Below are 20,287 nucleotides of genomic sequence, written 5' to 3'. Positions count from 1 at the left end.
CTTGAGTTTGGCCAAGTGACTACATACAACTCAGGCTATGGAGTCAGAAGGTTTTTACACTGATCTCGTCTATCCAAAAGAGAATGTGTACGACACCATAGACATAGGTAAGACTGTGCACAGGAACCCAGAATCCCAGCAAACAGGTGAGTACAGACAGAGTGATACTGTAGGTGCCTTACAGTGAATAGGTTTATGCTAAAATGATGCCTTCATATTGGTGAAAAATTATCTGCATTCTGGACTGCACTAGATGTGGGGCTAAAACATAATCCTCCTAGTCAATGAGCCAGCTTTGAAGGGATGAGTTGATATCAATATTTCCTGAGCATTTTCTGTTCATGGTTTTAGGAGATCTGCTATAAAAAAAAAACGTATTTCTGCTGACAGAAAAAAAAAAAAACAGGGTTCTTTCATCCAACCTGGAGGTTATGTTCCTGAAAACTTCATGGTTGGTAAATATTTGAGTACAGAATATGGGAAATAGGGGATTAGACTCCTATTGCCCTCATCAATGACATCACCTGCAGATTTCACTCTTAAAAACGGCAAATACAACAAAATTAGCATTAATTCAACAAGGGAAAGTATAAAATATAGTTAATAGTTACATGGAATGTGATTTAACAGCAAAACAATGGAATTGTAAACAGCATTCCTAGACTATAGATGCTCAGATCACTGAAGGCATTCTTGCTTCAGACAAATATGCAAGTACAGCCTTTTCCTACTGTACAATTTAATGTGTAACAAAAGCCCCTCCATTGTTGTCTCCTTCTCTATGTGCTCCAACTCTAATATAAATGTGCTTTGGTAATTTTGCTATTGTGGTTTTTCAGGAAGAGAGTAAGGGAAGAGTGTTCCTTCCTTTATTCAGTCATTCAGTTCTCTGTCATGTCCTGTCCTATCACCAGAGATAAAACACTAGTGATGAAAATTTGCAATACTCATACTTAATAATCATTTTTGATACATTTAGCTGAGTTAAAAGTATTTTAATACGGTTAACATTTGAATCAAGTGTTCTTCGGGTCACATTTATGAAAACAAAAAGCCTGTAGTGTCGTGAGAGTTTTGGTTTACTGTAACAATCCGAAAATTGTAACGGTAAATTGCGAGAGTACTTTGACCTTGATGACTTTAAAGAATCAATCAAACATAATTTACAGTCTCACACATGGATTCTAAATATACTATGCAATGTACAATTTATGTAATATATCTGTGAAATGATCTGCTTTGAAACGATTGGATAATCTTCCACTCGTAGCTTACTAGAAGAGTTAATAACTTCAGAGTTAAAACACTGACTATAACTTATGGTCTACCCCCTATGTTTTAACAGTCTTACATAATTACATCACACTTATATTTTCAGAAACAAGATGCATTTACTATTGTGAACTAAACATGTATGTAATAATAGTTAAAACTCTCTAGATTGTAATGTAAATAAAGACGTTTTATACTCAAAGATCCATTGGCCAAGCATCCTTGATGAGACAAAAATGAGAGCTTTGCCTAGTGTTTCTGGAGCTTCAATAGTTAGTGTCTTTTTGAACTTTGGTCTTTAAATACTAGAAACAGTCTGCATGTAGCTGTCTTCTTGGAATCCAGCTCAAGAAGTAGGGGAACTTGGTTCGTTTGCAAAATGAAATTAAGTGAAAAACCTAGATAGAATTGTGTACTTACTAACTCTTTTGTCCTGGCAACTTGGAGAAAGGTTTAAGTCATGTGATTGGAAAAGTCATTTGGAGAGAACTGAGGAGCCAGTGAGTTAACCGATGAAAATGAGTTTGGTTCTTGCTTTTAAAGTACAATGTTTCAAGTTAGTGAATGGTTAGGAGGCTATCAGGTTTGGTTCTGATTCCCACACTGCATATCCACCCCATTGGTGGATCTTGCCTGAGGTGATGAACAGTGGCCTTGGACCTGTGGTTTTGTGTGCTCTACACAAAAAGGCATGAAGCTGTTTGTTCGAGGCAAAAATAAATAAATAATTTTTTTAAAACTTTACTATTAAGTTATATACTAGAATGATTTTTACTGTGTGAATGCAGAAGGGAGCGTAACTGTTGACACTTCATCAAGTACCTTAACTCCATTTGTCAAACATGACAATCTAACACTCTTTAAATGCCACACTTGAGCCCTGCTTGCTCATCAGGCTGTAACTTTGTTTCCTGTTTTCTGTGATGTTCAGAGGATTGAGAGAATTGAAGTCCCCCCTGAATAGAATGTTAGTATCCAGGTGGATGCTGCACATTGGTGGTGGTGGAGGGGAGTCCCCATTACCTGTAAAGCGCTTTGAATGGAGTGTCCAGAAAAGCGCTATATAAGTGTAAGCAATTATTATTATTATTATTATTATTATTATTATTATTATTATTATTATTATTATATAGCAATGCTGGTACCTCTACAGTACCTTTAGGCGTCAAGTCCCTAAGTCACTGCAACTTATCCTGAGATAAGTACTGAACTCCTGTCGCTATACCTGTGGATCTCTAAGAGTGTAACAGTGTAATGTGATGTGTTGTTTTCCACTAGGTGCGGTGGAATCAGACGTCAGTCCACGTCCTTACAGACTACCCACCGCATGTCTGGGGCTGATGTGTGCTGTCTTGCTGACTGTCATCATAGCCCTGAGTGTCTACTGTGAGTATGGTGCACAATCAAACCGAAGGGTTGCTTGTATCAGCGTGCACATGGTAACGCAGGACACGAAGCATTGAACGACGGGAAATGAGTCTCCATGTGATTCCTTGAGTTTCAAAGCTGCTGGTCTCCTTTTCGGACACTTTATTCCCCTGTCTGGTTCGGTCAAGGGGCTACCTCTCCCAGGAGCTGTTGCATTTGTTGGTTTGCTTTCACCACATCTTTGAAATGTCTGTTCTGTTGAAACGTAAACTCGTTCCTGATGGAATAGGTGGAAAAGGAGGTCGCCAGGTCTTTCAAATATCTCCTGGGTTTTGTCCATTTGTGCCTTGAAGATTAAAGTGGGAATGGAGACCAAAGCATGACCATCAGTTTGGTTTCTGTTTAGATGTTTCGATTGAGACATTGAATTGAATCCTCAAACCCGCTTCCTCAAGTGGCCAAAGGCTCCACTTGCAGACTTCCTGCAAATGCTGGTTGTCTGGATCAGTATTAGACTTCTGTTACAGATATCTAGAGAAGTCTGAGAAGTGCCCTCCATTCTTCACATACTTATTATGAAGATGATTTTGGAATCTGTGCATTGCCAACTCGATTTCCAGTTTTCTGGATATTGGGTCTAAGTCCCATCCACTCATGTTGCCTCAATTAATATGTTGAAAAGCGTCTGGAGATCCATTTCTGTCAAAACACGTACTGCAGCATCATCAGTGTCCTGTGGTTCAGTGACTGATGGCAAGGTGGTGTAAGTTTTGAGCCAGAGCTGCTGGAGATTGAACAACTTACCGTACAAAAGGTTGGGTGCTTCCACTCCTTTGGGGGGGTTCTGACAAATGGATAGGACACCCGGAAATACTGAACACAGAGTCAAGGCAACAACACACACTTATTTGCCTCCTGTCCGGATTTTAACGGGCTCTGTGAAACCATTAACATCTACATTCCCTTTAGGAGTTGAGAGGATCACTGCATAAGGATGCTGATCAATGTTGGAGAATATCCCTAGATCAGTAGCACTCTTCCACTCACTTTTCCACTTTTCCAGAGTCTTTCTTAAATTCATCTATGCAAATAATTTTATTTGAATTCTGGGAGGATCATCGTTTTGTGTGTTTTAGTAAGGACACAGTGGACTGGAAGCTGTTGTGATTCTTCCAGGTGTGGGAAATCAACTCACAGCTCTCTGATTCATGTCTTATGTTTGTGTTTAGAACCAAAAGCCAGGAAAAGAGTGTACGTGTGTGTCTGTCCATGTGTGTAAGTCTTTGAGGTTCATGACATTTATCTTCTCCATGCAGATAACGTATTCTCTCACAGTGTCAGTGCTACTGACCTGTTGAGTGATACAGTGGTTCAGCACACAGTGAACAACAGCAATCTGGCTGCTTTCAATAAGGAATTCAAGGAGGGGGAAAATAGTATTGGTTCAAAAGCCATAGAGCTGAACAAAATTCTACAGGCATTTTCAGACAGCTTCCCTATTATACTGGAGTACTGTCCTGTTAACAGTGAGACACAGAGTGAGTATGATTAATACATAAAGAGAGATAAATCATATATGCGTATATTAATGTTGGTGTTAAAGTAAATAAAAGTTAAGATAATATATGGACTATAATGCCAAGCCTATGGGATCTGAAAATAATCCTGCTTTTCTATTCAGAACAAGAATAATTTCAATTGAGAGATCAGTTTCAGAATGCAAGTCACATGATGTAAATTCAATACAGTGGCAGGTGAAAGAGTCATTGGGAGAGTTGTGGTCATTCACTCCAAGCGACGGCATCCCTGTCTCAGTGTCAAAGCAGTGGATAAACAAAAGGATATTGGCGGTGGTGAAAAAAAGAAAGACACAATATATTTCAATGAACCTAGTCATGGTGTCAAGTGCAGTATGTCTATCAGTCTATAACAGGATAGTTACAGTAGTTTGTACAGCATTGTTATTGAGTACAGCAGTGTTATTAAGTGTATCAGTGTGTAGTAGGATGATCTGTGTATATAGTAGAATATATGGTGGGTACAGTGTGTCTGTCAATGTAAAATAGGATTTGTCTGTCACCCTGCAGTGAGACGCTGTTCTCCCTGTCCAAAGAACTGGCTGCAGCACAATGAGAAATGTTACTTCTTTTCCTCTGAGACAATGAACTGGGTAAACAGCCGTTCTTACTGCAGCTCAATGGGGGTACGGCTGGTGATTATCGGCAGTGTGCAGGAACAGGTAAGATTTAGTGTCACCTCACTGTTCCACTGGACTGACGGGAGCCAGTGCAACACACTGTGAGCTTCAGTAGGTTTCGTGATAATACACTCCAATACCACTGTACCACCTGGAGACACAGACTCTGATAGATAAGACACAGTCTTTGAGGCTCGGGTCTCACTGCCCTGTGATTTAACAGCACAACCCCCGGCAGTATCTGTTGCCCTAGTTTATCGGGCACCAGATCTTCCTCTCAGAGCTCTGAGACACAGCTGGCCTGTTTGCTATGTCCTGAGCCCAGTGATCTCTTGAGAACCTCACTGAGATGCTGACATCACAGCATGTAAAGAACCTATTGGAATTCACTCTGGTGCTCAGTTTATTCAAACAGTTGTAAAGGATGATATTAATGATTTTGCTATTAGTTTGTTAGTTTAGTCATGCGGCGCATGTTGATTTAGTGTCTTTTCAAGCTGTCAGCTCTTCAACACCGTCACATTAGGTTTTGTAAGTTAAAGTAAATATTAACATAAAATGGCTCCCTGTTGAAATACATTTACTGTGTCAGGAATTTAGTAGTAGTGCTACTACTGATGGCAAAACATAATATTAAATATGACCTGCAGTCCAAGGCTTTGTGTGCATGAAATCATCCACAAGTGATTTGAAGAGCAGTTCAAAATTCTGCATAAGCCTCTGTCTGTGTTCTTCCCACACTATAGGAACTGGGGCAATAGAGACATGGGCTATGATGCCCAAATAGAGAGAGCATAGAGAGCAAGATGTTGCCTTTTCCCAACTGAATAACTGCACAGACACTGATCTGCACTTACAAGTTACAGACACTGACGGACCCATAGAGAGACGTGGCCATTCTGCCCTGTACTGACTGCCTTTTTGTTGTGGTTCAGGCCTTCATCTGGAAGATGGTGAAAAAGTCAAAGAAAGATTTCTGGATTGGGCTGAGAAATGTTTGCAAGAAGAGAGGTTGGCGCTGGGTTAATGAAAACCCGCTGCAGAGGTGAGGACACTGTACTGTACAGTGCTGATTTTATTCAGGTGTTCAATTGTTCTCTGCTGGGGCTGTAGAGTGACATTCTTTGATGTATTAACACTGCCCGCAGCTGTGAAGTAAAGCTCATAGCGTAGAGAGCAGGTTGCTTTCCTCTTGGTGATCTTGTGCATTGGCTCTGAAGCTAATTGACTCTGTGGCTGTGTTCATGACAAGGTCATGATGCTCTGTTTTAGGTACGTTTATTGGAAACCTGGACAACCTTACAATGGCGAACAGAGACGGTCCTGTGTGGCTGCTGAAGCTGGTGTCAGTACCCTCAATAACTGGAAAAACCATGAGTGCACTGACAAACTGCCCTGGATCTGTGCAGCTGAAGCCCTGAGAGTCCCTCCATAGACTCTCTATGTGTGAAGGTACTGCAGCCCTCTCTGCATAGACACACTGGTGTCCTGGACTCTGCAATCTAATTTCATCCTACAATATGCTTTTATCAAAGATTTTTTGTGCATATTATAGAAACATTGTCCTATTATTTACATTCATTTGGTGCCTTGCAAAAGTATTCACTCCTTTCCAATAGTGTTGGGTGTTGTTTAATATTAAACTATGTACTGTATATAGTACTTTTCTGGACACTCCACTCAACGCGCTTTACAGGTAATGGGGATCCCCTCCACCACCACCAGTGTGCAGCCCCACCTGGATGATGCGCCAGTACTCTCACCACACACCAGCTCTCAGTGAGGAGGAGAACAGAGTGATGAAGCCAGTTCACAGATGGGGATTATTAGGAGGCCATGATTGGTAAAGACATTTTGCCAGGTTGCAGGGGTAGCACTTCCTCTTTTCAAAAAACACCCTGAGATCTTTAATAACCACAGCAAGTCAGGACCTCAGTGTTACGTCTCATCCGGAGGACGGTGCTTTTCTAAAGTATACTGTATGGGGGCATTAGGACCCACACAGACCACAGGGTGAGTTCCCCCCCTGCTGGTCCCACTAACACCTCTTCCAGCAGCAACCTCAGTTTTTCCCAAGAGGTCTCACATCCAGGTACTGGCCAGGCTCACACCTGCTGAGCTTCAGTGGGCTGCCAGTGGTGAGTTGCAGGGTGATATGGCTGCTGGCAAATATATTGAATTTGGCCTCCTGCTGGTACCCACACCTGTGCATAAACCTGCTGAGGATGGAGTAGGATTTGCTGACTGAGGCTCTCTTGACGTGCAGCAACACAGCACCCAGGTGTGTGTGTGTGTGTACGGTGTGTTCAACAAGAGTCTGGACTCCAGGTGTGTTTGTGTATACAGTGTGTTCAACAAGAGTCAGGACTCCAGGTTTTTCTATACAGTGTGTTCAATAAGAGTCTGGACTCCAGGTGTGTGTGGATATACAGTGTGTTCATTTGCCAGAGTAGCTCTTAAGTGAACAGCACTGGTTTTGAAAAAGAGAAGTTAGAGCTGACAGAGGGTGTGGGGTAGAAGGCTGTGATGTGCAATTCTCCCAAGCACCATTGCTCCCAGCTTCCTCTATCTCTTTCCTTTCTTAACTGGGTCCCAGACTGACTGTGTGCAGACCAGGAGATGACAGTCTGACAATCAGTTCCCCTGTGAATCTGAATGTGTTTCTCAGTCAGTCTGTTCAATGTCTGAGGAAGTGAACTATTCCTCTGTGATGTTCTCTAAAAAAAAGCAGTTCTGGAACAGCAGGTGAGTGCCGAGTGATCACATATCATTGCTCTGTAAGGTCTGCATGCCACCTCCAAATACTTCATGAGCACCACCACAGAGCGTGAAGGGTCAATCGGATCATGGTTTGATTGGAATTTAATTTCAAGTTGGTAGAGACGTATCCAAACAGACTCAAGGCTGCAATTCAAGCAAACCACCAAGTTTTAACTCAAGGGGTGGGTCTCTTATCCAACCCAGTTATTCTACTTTTTTATCTTTTTTTTCCCCACATGTTTTGCTTTCTTTTTTTCACTTGGATGTTGCAAGGTACAATTTGTAAATAAAACTGGAAAAAGTCTGATTTAATTTGTCTTATTTTTGGGCTTTAGGGCAACAAAAGGAGAACATTTTGAATGGTGACTTTCTGTACCCACCGTATAGGTATTGGTTTAATGCAAAAACATTGAATCAAAATATTAATGTTCAAACTGAACACTTTTATGGTGAATGATGTTATCAGAGACTAAATAACGCTGACTGCAAACATATTCACACCCTCCGCTGTGCAAAATTTCAATTAGTTCAGATGCTTAGATGACTTTGGATGTCCAGCGTGTCTTGGCGCAGCAATAGTGGTTCACATGCTTTCAGAATAAATGGGTCTGGCTCTGTAATGTTCCTCAGGTAGTAGCAAATTTCAAGCAATCAGGAGGACTTAGAGCTTTCAAAATACATCAGAAATAAAGTCATGTAAACACAGAGATCAGGAGAAGGGTACAAAATCCTTTCAAAGAACTTTAATATCCCTTTGAGAATGGCCATTAAGCAGCAGTAGAAACTTAGACACAGACACTGGCCACTGAGCAGCGCGCTGAGATGGAAACAGGTGAAGGATGCTAGTGGGAGACCAATGGTGGCATTGAAAGAGATACAGTGGCCGAGCCGGGAGAAAGTGTTTATAGGTGAACAATATCTTGATCACTCCTCAGAGGTGACCTGTATGGAACTTAACCAAACAATTCGTGTTTGCAATGAAGGATTTAAGTGAAATGTGTGGCAAAAGGTTTTATGGTGGGAGGAGCACAGCAGTGGACTTTTTGGGTCTAACTGCAAAGTGTTATATCTGACGCAGACCTAAGACGATGCATCCCCCATCCTTACAGCCAAGCCTGATGGTGGCATCAGCATTATGTTATAGGTCCGCTCCCCGTCAGCAGGGACTGGGAAGCTTGTGAAGACTGCTTGGTGAGGAAGCCATGGAATTTTATTTGTGTTATGCCTCACCCTTGGATGGAGATTAAGGCACGGTGATGAATAATGATCTGAGTAGACACAGCGGAGGAGTTTGTTAGGTTTAGTGGGGGGTAATTAGGAGGGTGTTTAGGAGACGCGGGGAAGGAAGAGCTTCTGTGGGGCTTAAATAGTCTATGTTTCTCCCCTAACGAGGCTGATAGGCCCGACCTGATCTCGTTTGGGCTGGCCTTGATGAGCTCCTTCCAAGTGTGGAATGCTGGATGGAATTCAATGCAGGTGCATTGGGGCTCGTGAGGCATCACAATTTGTAATTGTAATTGCCACACATGTGTGCGTGTCTGTTACCAAAACTGAAAGAAAAACAGAACAAAAGATGAACAAGGAAGACCGTGAATCTTTAGGAATCCGAGAGAGCCATCTGGTCCAAGATCTGAGTATGTTATGGCATCCAAGTATGAGTATTCCATCTGAGTATGTTATCTGGCATCCAGTTTTCCTGGGTTTCTCATCATGTGTCTGCCATCCTGGTCATCAGAAATCTGGCATAATGATGTCCTGGGTCTGGCAACCTTGAGCATTGCTGTTTGCTGTTTGGGATGTTAGTAACTTCTAGCCTGGCATGTTTTTAGAGCCAAATAGTCTATCACTGTTAAGCCATGATCTGAGAGCCATAACACCTCCATAATACCCATGTTATTGAGGACTCATCCTAATACTTTACCATCCTCATGGTAAGAAGGTAACAGATATGATGAAGTTGTTCTGCTTAAAAGACAAGAGCCTGGGTCTAGTGCTACTCAATCTAATGCACTCAATCTAAGAGCAATGGAAATAGAAAGCAGAAGTAAGAGACAGATGTTAGAAGGAAAGAGGATGTTTTATGAAAAGAAACAACATACCAACACTTTCACCCTTCAGCTACCTCTCTCTTTCTCTTGCTATTTCTGGATGGTTCAATCTCACACGTTGTTTGTGGTTTTCCACTGGGGGTGTTAGTATCTGCGTTTGTTTCAATGCATTAATCAGTAATTCAGTGTGTCGGTAAATTAAGTGGCATGTCAGGACTTCTGTCGGTAAATCTGTGTTTTATGTGGTGTTTCGGCCCCTGTGTCAGTTAGGTGCAATGCTGTGCTGTTTGAGTCAGTCAGATGTCACAATGCCTGACGAAGTGTACTATTCTACCGTCAAGTTCACAGCAAACTCCTGTCCCAGAACAAGGGGTGAGTGTTAATTAATCCTTCTCTTTTGGTGTTATCGTACTTATTTATTTTTTGGTCAAGGCAGTTTTCTTACATCATGCTGTGCGATCGAACCAAGTGGATGTTACCCGATTAACAGAAACACTGGCTGTTCTCGCCGTCACAGTGATTGACTGAGTGGCACAAACTGAAAAGCAGTCATTAGCTTAAACACACCACCACTCATAACCATGATCTTATTAATACATGTTTTAAAGTGAAAACAAGGACTGCAAGACGCAATATTGAAAGACTGTAGACAGGTCAGGACTTGGACTTTTGAATTACAGCTCCGAGCTAGAAAATGGATGATTGGGTCCAGGTTTTAATTTAATCTGTACTTTAAACCTTTTGTACATGATGATGGTTGAATTTAGATACCAATGTTTTGGGGCTTCTGTTGATGGGCTGATCACACACGATTGCCCACTATTTGCTGAAGTGATGGGTGCATACGTAAACACCGGATCGCCTTGTTAGTGAATTCATTCGGCACAGGAGTGAGGTGGTATAACCTGTTGAACATGCCTGATGGGGGGGAGTCAAGAGTGGGAAAGCACAGTACTGCATATCCTGACAATCGAGAGACCAATGGCTTTGTGCCCTTGGTCTGTTGGAGCAACAGCTCACTTCTGAAGGATGGAATTATAGTTCAAATCTTTTCTGGTCCTTTGGCAAGCCTTGCTGTTCGAGGGTTCAAAGAAATGGCTGAACACTTGATGCATTTCTACACTGTGCACATGTTACTACTTGCGAAGTCTGAAGTAGCAGTGCAAGTCTTCAGTATTGTTTCAGTGGTTCCATGTATCAGAAGTCTGCTCTCAGTGCTGCTGGGTGGTTTTAGGGACTGCTGTGTTCTCATCATTCTCTTCTTCTCTGCCCTTCTCTGGTGCTATCGCTTTGCCAGTAACGCCGGAGGAGGTCACTTATGAAGAAGTGAAGGCGGAAGGATCTCAGTCAGCACAAACTGTGCCCCCTCCTGGACCTGCAGGTTAATCACACTCTGAAAATGATTCTATCCATTTAACTGCTTTATCCAACTCAGGATTGGGAGGCAGCCAGACTCTATCCTGCCAAGCAATGGGTACAGGCCAGCGTGCATCTGTGCTGACCCGGAGCTTTTCCGTATTCAGAATTCAGGTTCCTGAGCCATGCTAACCCAGAAAAGCACTTTTCATGCCTGGTGTGTCCAGCTCTTCTAAATTGTCACTCTCTGTGGCCCTGTGATGCCCTGGCACTCCACCCATGGAGCTGTTGTAAGTAAAATAGTACAGATGAGAAGCCCATCTATCCTGTCTGGCAGAACCTTGTTTTCAAAAGTCAAAAGCAGCTTACCAGTAATGAATACACATATTTGTTTTATCTACTATCTAAACTAGTTACATTTATCAATAGAAACAGGTGATGCCAAGCACAGGATCAAAATGTCTCCCCTCCCCAGTAGTTACAGTATGTATTAAGTAGCTCGGTGACCTAGGTGTTGTAGTATAGTGCTGTGCTCTTTCCATTAGTGTCTATGTCCACAATGAGATCCGAGCGCGGCCCTCCTTCCTACAGACGGACTGCAGTGTGTCAGGGACTGCTGTGTGCTGTCCTGCTGGTTGCTGTCATAGCCCAATTTGTCTACTGTGAGTATAACCCTGTCAAGCTCCATGTTTGTGAGTCCGTTTTGGTTTGATCTGTGTGAGTGTTGCGCTTGTGTGCTGAACTTACATAGAAATAAAATCCCGTTGCCTGATTTTTGAAGAACCAATGTTCATCCTGGAGTTATATATTGTGCAATGTTAGCCCTATACCAGTAGGATAAAAGAGTTACTACTGTGTGGTGCAACGTCTTGCCTCTTCCTGGAAGCACAGAACAGTTCTGACGATTTCTGGCACATAATTCATATGATGTCATAGAAGAAATTGACATACTTGATCTGCTCACTTCTGGCCAGAGCTGTGACAGGCTTGCAATGTTTGGTACATGCAGTGGAGGTTTATGTGTAGGAGTCAGTGTTTTATTAATGATATAGCTGTTCTGTGAAGGGACTGTCACTGCTGTCTAATTCAACAAGGCGCTCCAAGTCTATCTCATCATCTCAAGATGGACAGTGAGTTGATTGAAGATTGTACTTGTCACTGTCAAGCTTTATGAGGAACTGTGCAGTTTAGCATGCTTGTGTGTGTCTCAGCAAGACTTAGGATATCTTCTTTCCTCAGATAATGTCTCTTGCAGTAGAGGTGAAAAGTACAGCAGTCGGCCTCAAAATGACTCTATGTTGAATGAAAAACTGAAAAAGCCCAAAATGAACTATAGCACCGGACACCAGATGCAGAACAGTACTAACCTCCTTGCCCAGTTCTTCCAGAAATTCCCCATTCTGGGTCAGTACTGTCCCATTGATGACCATAAGGTGCATGGTGAGTGGAGCTATACTATCGATTGGTTATTTCATAATGTCCATGTTTGAACCTCATCAGCCCATCCAAGTTTCCACAGGTTTGAATGGACTAGAGAGCACGTGACTCTATCTCCAGACAGGGGGCCTTAGACCTTAGAAGGGATCGGGACTGCTGGTCCACAGCAGAGGTACATTACACAACTGGGTTACATTCCCTCTCAAGGGTACAACAGAGTTGTGGTGACTACATCAGGAAATCTTAACTTCAACCCACCACTGTGACACTAGACTTATCCCCTATGCTATGCTGCCCACAAGGCTGAGAGTAGACCTACGCAGTGGTTTTCTGTTTTTAAACTAAAATGTTTTAGCTCAATTGCTGATTCCATTAACATCTCAATAATAAAAAACAGTAGACACTGGTGTGTGTTGTTAGTGAGATAGTTTCAGTCTTGATTCACTTTAAAAGTGGACATAATGAGTGAAATAGAAGCTTTATTGGTTGGTTTACCCATTAAATGTGTGGATTATGCATGTATCTTTGTGGATGTGTGTCTTGGTACACGGGTACTATGAAAGAAATCACGTGTGTGAAGACAACGTGTTGCTGCCTCTCTGCTTCACTTGGGTGCCTTACTTGGGTGGGCTGTGTTTGTCACCCTGCAGAGAGACGCTGTCAGCCCTGTCCACAGAACTGGATGCAAAACCAAGGGAAATGCTACCACTTGTACCAAGACAAAATGGATTGGATTGCCAGTCAGTACTATTGCAGATCACAGGGGGCACACCTTGTGACTATAGACAGTGATAAGGAGCAGGTAAGTGCTGGGAGACCACTGTTCAGCTGGACTCAGATGAAGAAAGTCAAACTCACAGTCAGAGAGCATAGTGTCTTATCTGCCCATCACTGTCCTGTCTAGAGCTCTCCTCAGAGACTTGACATTCGAGAGCCACCATTTCCATAACTTTACCTGAAACAGAATCAGAGGTTGCCAGATAGTATTCTCTTTAGGAAATGACATTGGCATTTGCAATTCTCCTGTCTTTGGTTACTGATTCCATTCTAATTTGAAATATCCTGTTTTTCATTTTTCCAATCACACTTAAGGAAACCAGACCCTGGTGACTTGTTTCTAACTTACTGATGACGACTCAACTGAATTTTCAAGACCCCTCCCCCCATCTTGATAAGCCCATAGAAATACCGTTGTACTGCACCGACTGTCTATTTTTTTGTGTCTCAGGATTTCATCTGGAGTAAAGTGAGAACTTTGAAGGATTTAGTCTGGATTGGTCTGAGAGACATTAACAGTGATAAAAACTGGCACTGGGTGAATGGGTCTCCACTGAAGAATGAAAGGTGAGAACACAACAATGCACCATACAGCATAACATAATACATTATGAGCTCTTGATGTGCAAGACAGATTCCCTTAGGGGTAATAGAGGTTAATTTAATTCAATGCCTCACCTCTCCTGTGCAAAAACGGTACTGTATATATGTGACTGAGGGATCGACACTGCAGTGCCACCTGCAGTGACTCTGGGTCTTCTCTGTGGCCAGACCACCTCCACTACTGTAAAGCATCAGCTTTAGGATGGCGTCACAAGAACATAGTGTCCACTTCATCCTGGTGCTCAATAACTGGAATAATGCTATGATGGACTAGGATGTTCCATCTGAGAGTGTACAAATGCAAGCTGGTCACAATGCTGTGTTCGGGGAGGAGTCAAAGTACAATCTGTTCCAACACAGTGTAGAAATATTTATTATTAGATAATGAATTCGCAATTTCCTGAGATGCTTAATCGGTGATGTCTAAAATGGTTCGCTAAGAATCATGTTAATTCTGCCCAGTGTCATGATGTATTAACAGCAGAGTGTGTAAGTCAGTTGTGCTGGTGAATAGTGATCACAGTCTAATTAATGTTAATCGATAAAACCAGTACTATGTTCAAATTGAAGGAACTCTTCTCTGTTTTAGCTTCTGGGGTGATAAACAGCCTAACATTCGGAATAAAATTCCACGGTGTGTGGTCATCAATCCAGAAGCAAATTCCATGAAAAACTGGGATGATAAAACCTGCAGTTCTTCTCATTACTGGATTTGTGAAGCGGATGTCTTAAGGTTCACTCCTCAGGAATCTGCTGTGTGACCTGGCTGTAATACCTCAACCTCCTACTGTAAACGGTGGCTCTGTGGCTCAGGATCTGCGCCTGTGGCTGGGAGGTTGCTGGTTCGTATCCTGCGGCCGGCAGAGGAATCCTATTTCTTAAATCAAGATTGTTGTAGATATCCACGTTTGCCACTATTTCAAAAGATATTAAAAGGGAGAACAAGATATTTTAGATGAAGCAGAGGTAAAAGTAGTAAAGAATGCCTACAAATCAGAAACAGGTAAAGGTATTATATGTAGATTGTAGAAGGGTTTAATGGAAAATAAATTACATTCTACGGAGTATGTAAAAGATAAATATGACAAATATGATAAATGTGAAAGAAAGTAGTTAGGATTTCTAATTCAGAGTGGTTTAACATTTGTGAATTTCAATGGGAATGTACTAACCCACGCTTACAGTTTTGCTGGAAAAAATATAGCTAAATTATTTATTAGTTTGAGGCAGAAGACACACCATACTGGGCAAAATAAATGCTGGAGAAGGTCATAATTGGCGTATATTCTGGTAGTGCGCTAAAATAAAGCTTTTCTGGACTGATTTACATGAGGCTCTGGAGAATATATTTGAGTCCTGCAACTTGACAAGCTGGACTTTCACTTGAGAGAGTCGAATACAACTTTAAACCTTTGAAGTCTGAATTTGTCGAGAATAGCTGAAACTTGAATTAAGAAAGCGTATCGACATGCATTTCTCCCTCTTCATAAGTCATAAAAAATGTGTGCATCTTCCTTACTTTGCATACAGTTTGGATACAAAAAAGTAAAATAATTGTAAAATATTTAGGGAACAGATAAGAATAGTTTTCATGTATGATGTATATTTGCAAATTTGTATTGTAAAAAGGATGGTTGTGTGATGTCATTTGTACTTAAAATGGTCTTGTCTGTTCTCTAAAATAAAAAAAAAGAAATGAAACATCCTTTGAGAGGAAATGAGCAACAAGTGTTATACTGTAAGTGTTATAAATGTTTATCACTGCTAAGCTTGTATGAAGATATACTGTCAGGCAGGAAACCAGAGCATTTAAGTCCCTGATAAATGCAAAATTGCCTTTATATGAGTGGAAATGCAAATGTTTTGGCAGAACAGAGCACTACAATTAAGAGTATTCCCAGGAAGTCCAAACTAAGTCCAAGCAGTCCCGGGGACATTCAACTCTCAACTCTCCAGGGTACAAAAAGGTAAAGTGGTGGGAGTGCAGTTAAAAACTGTTCTCACTTGATGATAAGGCTTCCTCTCTTACTCTGCAGGCTCATCAGATATTCACAATCCGCACAGCTGCTTCACTTGGGTGTGCAGCATCACTGTACATCTGGAGGAGCTGACCCCATCAATACCATCCCTTTCTTTCAAGAAATCAGATGGAAAAATAGCAAACTAGTGCTTTAACATAAGGCAGTTTCATGCTGTTGCTAAGGAACTTTTTTTCTTCTAAGTATCCTCTTTTCTATAATTTATTTATAGTTAACTTCCTTCCTGTCATCTAGCATCTGGAATGCCGTGCAGTTTCGTTTCCTGTTCAGGACCTGCACAATATTTTAACCTTCTTGACGTGAAACTTAACAAAAGACTCAATTTGGTAGGACCCAATATATTTCTGGATGTGTAAACTCCCTATAGCACATAAACGGCTTGAGTTCGGTTACTGCTGGTGTGCACAGGAGCTGGAAATCCAGACAGATGATGATGTTGAATTAGGTCATCACCCCCAGTACATTGGGCTCATTGCGGTCAAAAGATGCAATATTGCTGACAGAGATCTTTATATCCGGCAGTGCAACAGAATATCTTTGTGTCCCTCACTAACAAGCAAAACTGTAGATGCACAGAGATTGTGCGGTAGTGCTCTTAACTTTTTAAGACTTGGTGATGTGAGGCAGCCGATGCCTAAATCTGTGAAACCAGAACCAAAATTGGGAATAATATTCCGAAAGGTGGCCAAACCTTCTTTACAAAATGGAATGTCCCCGCAGAAATCGGCAGCTTTAATCAATTAATAGTGAACATACAGTACAAATCAACTTAACTTATAGGTAGTCATCTCTGCATTAGCAATGAGCCGCTTGTATAGAGAAGGCAGAAGCTGATCTTTTTTAGGGTCAAAGCCCTATGCCTTACTGTTCACTCAGGTAGATTAGTGTGCTTGGGTTATTCATTTGCAAATATATATATATATGATTTTTGAGTATTGATGATCAAATTATCCTTTGCTAACTGCAATTTCTAAGAGCTATCAGCACATATTGAACAAAGCAAGTAGGACAGTATGCTTTTTCATTGCTGTGAATGTGTATCTTTTGCTTATTTTGTGATTATTTCAAGGACCTCCTTTACTCTGCAAGGCTCCAAAGGGCGTTCGATTCCTTTCACGATTCATGGTGTTTCCAAATGGCTTCAGGTGGTTTCAAATGTTTTCTTTTGATCCTGTTTTTCCACTTCCTCTTACACCATTTACCAAATACCCTTTCACCTTTGCAAATGCTGGTATGGAGTTAGTAAGTAAACACATGAAAACAAAACCTGTTTGCCAAGAAATCCTTATTCTCGGAATAATCTAAATCATTGGACAGTGCACCCCACAACATTTAAGAAAAAACAATGATGGACGGAGACAGCAATAGGACTATAAGTATCTTTAGACGGAGACTTGAGGTTGAGATTTTGGTTTGAGACTTGAGGTTTGAGGTCTCTATTGCTATAAAATCTAATGTCTAAGTAAACTGACACTGTATTTTTCCATCAAATATAGTTGTTGGTACCCAACAGCTATGTGCAACAGAGCCACTTTCCCAGTCCTGATCTTAAATGTTATGACTAGGATTAATGTTTTATTCTGAATAACATCCAAAACAACCACAATAATGGCCAAGATGTGCTCAAGTATTTCTGCAACTTTCAAAATGGGGGGAGGGAGAGGGGGGTGGGGGCAGCTTGTACTGTTTTGCTTCATTTGTTATCCATCCCAAAATGTCATCCAACCATTTCCCGAGGGGTCCCAGTATGGCTGAGATGATGTTCCCTGGATCTTCACAAGCTCTTAAGCCAATATTATTTGCAGCCCTGTTTAGTTCCTGTAACCTCCGCTCCTTGACGTCTCATTTAGCTTGGAGTAATTTCTTTTGGACTGTGAGAGCCCCTCGCGGCAGATAAAAACGTTATCATGGATGGCGCAGTTCATATGGGAGGCCACAAACTCAAAGGCAGCTTCAGCTCCCCCTCACAACTTCCTGTTGTCGTCAGCAGACGCGTCCAGGAAGCCAGGAATAGTTCACTGGGGAGAGACATGTGCCCAACATTGTGTGCAGATAAGCACTGAGGCAACTGCCTCCAATTCACACTATGGAGGGGGACCATGGTGTCTCCATGGGCGCCGGTACGAACAAAGCCCAGTGTGCGTCACAGGAGGACATATACACTGAACTTCTCGAAACGAAATACGATACGTACGCCACAGTGAGGGAGACTTCACGCAGGAGAGCAGAGGCGCAGAGCAGAGGTAAGTACAGAGAAGGAGAACTCCAGAAATCCGTTGATTAGTGCAACATGCGAGTGGAGACTACAGAGGATGGCCTCTCGAGATTTGTACCTAAATAAGAATAGCAATGTCACTCACGAGTGCGACTAAAGTGGACTGCAGTTCCCCCACTCTGTCTGCACAGCATACTTGTTAAGCAAATTCCTAGTCTTGATTTGTTCTGTTATTTGGTCGACTCATCCTTACAGAGCAGTGCAACAAGCCGTAGTTGCACTAAAATGAAAATGAGACAGTGACCTACAGGTCATCTGCAGTTGCATTCTCATGACCACAGCCAAACGGCCTGCAGTCCTCCTGCTGTGTGTTGACAGGGTGAGGTCGTAAATGGTCTGCAAATCGATAACAGCGCTGTAATTATTTTTAAACGTACTTCCTTTGTGCACAGATGAGTTATCTCCCACAAATATCTTGGCAGAGTGCATATTATTCCTTTTTGGACAGGAGTCGGCTGAGAGGGTTACAAGAAACTGCCACTTTATCTTGGGAGAGAAGCACACTCCTTATGAGTCCCTTTTACTGTAACAATACAGTGTTGTGTGTTTATTTCCACCAGTGTCAGCGTCCACAGTGAGAGTGGAGCCCAACCCTTCTCCCTACAGACTGCCTGCACTGTGCCTGGGGCTTCTCTGTGCCGTCTTACTGACCGTCATCATAGTCCAGTCAGCCTACTGTGAGTATAACACACCGTGAATGTGCATGTGTGATTATTCCATAATGGATTTGTATTCAAATGAACAGAGAAGATTACTAGGGGACCTCAGTCCTCAGAGCATTGATAAAGTCAACCCAGCTACAGAATCAATGGTAAAGCACACACCAAGTGGAAAATGCATTTAACACCAAAAATAAGAGGCATTTCTTTACTCACAGGGCTGGGGAAGTATTATCGAATAAGTTACTGAGCCATATTATTGAAGCTGCTTCCCTGATTTATTCCAGAAAATGTCTGGATAAGATCCTCAGATCAATTATTTGCTAACTACCAAACAGGCGAGATAGGCTGAATGTCATCCTCTCGTTTCTGCCTGTTTTTATATTCCTGTGCTAAAGATGAGTAAATAAATGCTCAGCCCAGGAAGACTTTTCTTGGGAGTCCTATACAGTCATATCGGAATCCTGCTTCCTTCATCCCACTTATCCAAACGATCTTTTTTACTGTGTGGAAGCGATGCATCCCCGTCATGAAGCAGAATCGAGTACAGAGGTCCCGTTCCTGTTAGACATACTGTACAGTATATTGTAGGTTACTTTCCAAACGTTAGGGGAAAAACTAGAAGTCATCGATCAGTGGAGCAGATGATTTCTTCAGTTCAGAGTTCCCACACTTCAGCTGATGAAGGTTGTTGAGAGAAAGGTCCAAAAGCTTGATAATTTAATGGGGTGGGATGAGTGCCGTCAAGTCGGTGTGGACTCATGGCGACCTTATGGACAGTTCCACCGTCACTATCCATAGAGCTGTCGTGGTAGGAAACGGAAATAGATAGCCAGGCCTTTCTTCCGCACAGATAGTGCGAGTGTTGTTGCCGTTGTAAAGGAAACATGATCCTCTGCCTCCAACACCACCCCCCCATGCAAGAAATTGTATAGGGCTAATAAAGTGATGTTATTAAAAAAGGGGCGGAGCAGTGGTTCTGTAGCTAAAGATCTGTGCCTGTTGCTGGAAGGCTGCCGGTTCAAATCCCGCAGCCGGCAGAGGAATCCTACTCCATTGGGCCCCTGAGCAAAGCCCTTCACCCCAGCTGCTACAGGGGCGCAGTATACTGTAAATGGCTGACCCTGCGCTCTGACCCCAGGCTTCTCTCCCTGTCTGTGTGTTTCATGGAGAGCAAGCTGGGGTCTGTGAAAAAATGAATTCCTAATCCACTAAATTGTATAGGGCTAATAAAGCGATGTTATACTGCTGCTGCTCAGTATGGGTTATTAGAGAACCTTGTGTCCTATGTTCACTCACTGAATAAAGGCTGGGGTCTAACTTGCTGTCCTTCCTGCTCATATAACAGTGTGTTCCTTGCAAGATGAGAATGTGACCTGTGGTGGATGCTCTACCTGACAAGCCTGTGCCACATTGACTATGTGTGAGATGAGCTTTGTTGACATGTAGCCATCTAGGATTCTAGGCTAGTGAACAGGTACATACAGGTCCAGATT

General features: G+C 42.2%; 2 protein-coding genes across 5 annotated transcripts; both read left to right on the top strand.

Moving 5' to 3' along the window:
• Positions 1–7,904, top strand: LOC148640803 (C-type lectin domain family 4 member E-like). Of its 2 annotated transcripts, XM_088620184.1 has the most exons (7): positions 1–146; positions 2,551–2,658; positions 3,957–4,178; positions 4,728–4,879; positions 5,773–5,882; positions 6,110–6,289; positions 6,534–7,904. In XM_088620184.1, exons 1-6 carry the CDS (start codon positions 38–40, stop codon positions 6,270–6,272), a joined length of 864 nt encoding a protein of 287 aa, XP_088476310.1. In that variant the 5' UTR covers positions 1–37; the 3' UTR covers positions 6,273–6,289; positions 6,534–7,904. The 2 variants fall into 2 exon arrangements, with proteins under 2 accessions (XP_088476310.1, XP_088476309.1); XM_088620183.1 differs by having other exon boundaries at positions 6,110–7,904.
• A 150-nt stretch (positions 7,905–8,054) lies between these two features.
• On the top strand, positions 8,055–17,944 carry LOC148640802 (uncharacterized). Of its 3 annotated transcripts, none has more exons than XM_088620182.1 (7): positions 8,055–10,017; positions 10,943–11,026; positions 11,547–11,663; positions 12,241–12,441; positions 13,089–13,240; positions 13,667–13,782; positions 17,848–17,944. In XM_088620182.1, exons 1-7 carry the CDS (start codon positions 9,921–9,923, stop codon positions 17,918–17,920), a joined length of 840 nt encoding a protein of 279 aa, XP_088476308.1. In that variant the 5' UTR covers positions 8,055–9,920; the 3' UTR covers positions 17,921–17,944. The 3 variants fall into 3 exon arrangements, with proteins under 3 accessions (XP_088476308.1, XP_088476307.1, XP_088476306.1); XM_088620181.1 differs by lacking the exon at positions 17,848–17,944 and adding an exon at positions 15,855–17,513; XM_088620180.1 differs by lacking the exon at positions 17,848–17,944 and adding an exon at positions 14,408–15,372.
• Positions 17,945–20,287: the final 2,343 nt, after the last annotated feature.

Source organism: Lepisosteus platostomus, chromosome 25 (assembly GCF_059453375.1).
Source record: "Lepisosteus platostomus isolate fLepPlt1 chromosome 25, fLepPlt1.hap1, whole genome shotgun sequence".
Lineage (NCBI taxonomy): Eukaryota > Metazoa > Chordata > Actinopteri > Semionotiformes > Lepisosteidae > Lepisosteus > Lepisosteus platostomus.
The sequence above is the reverse complement of the archived record's forward strand: the minus strand, read 5'-3'. Positions and strand labels throughout refer to the sequence as shown.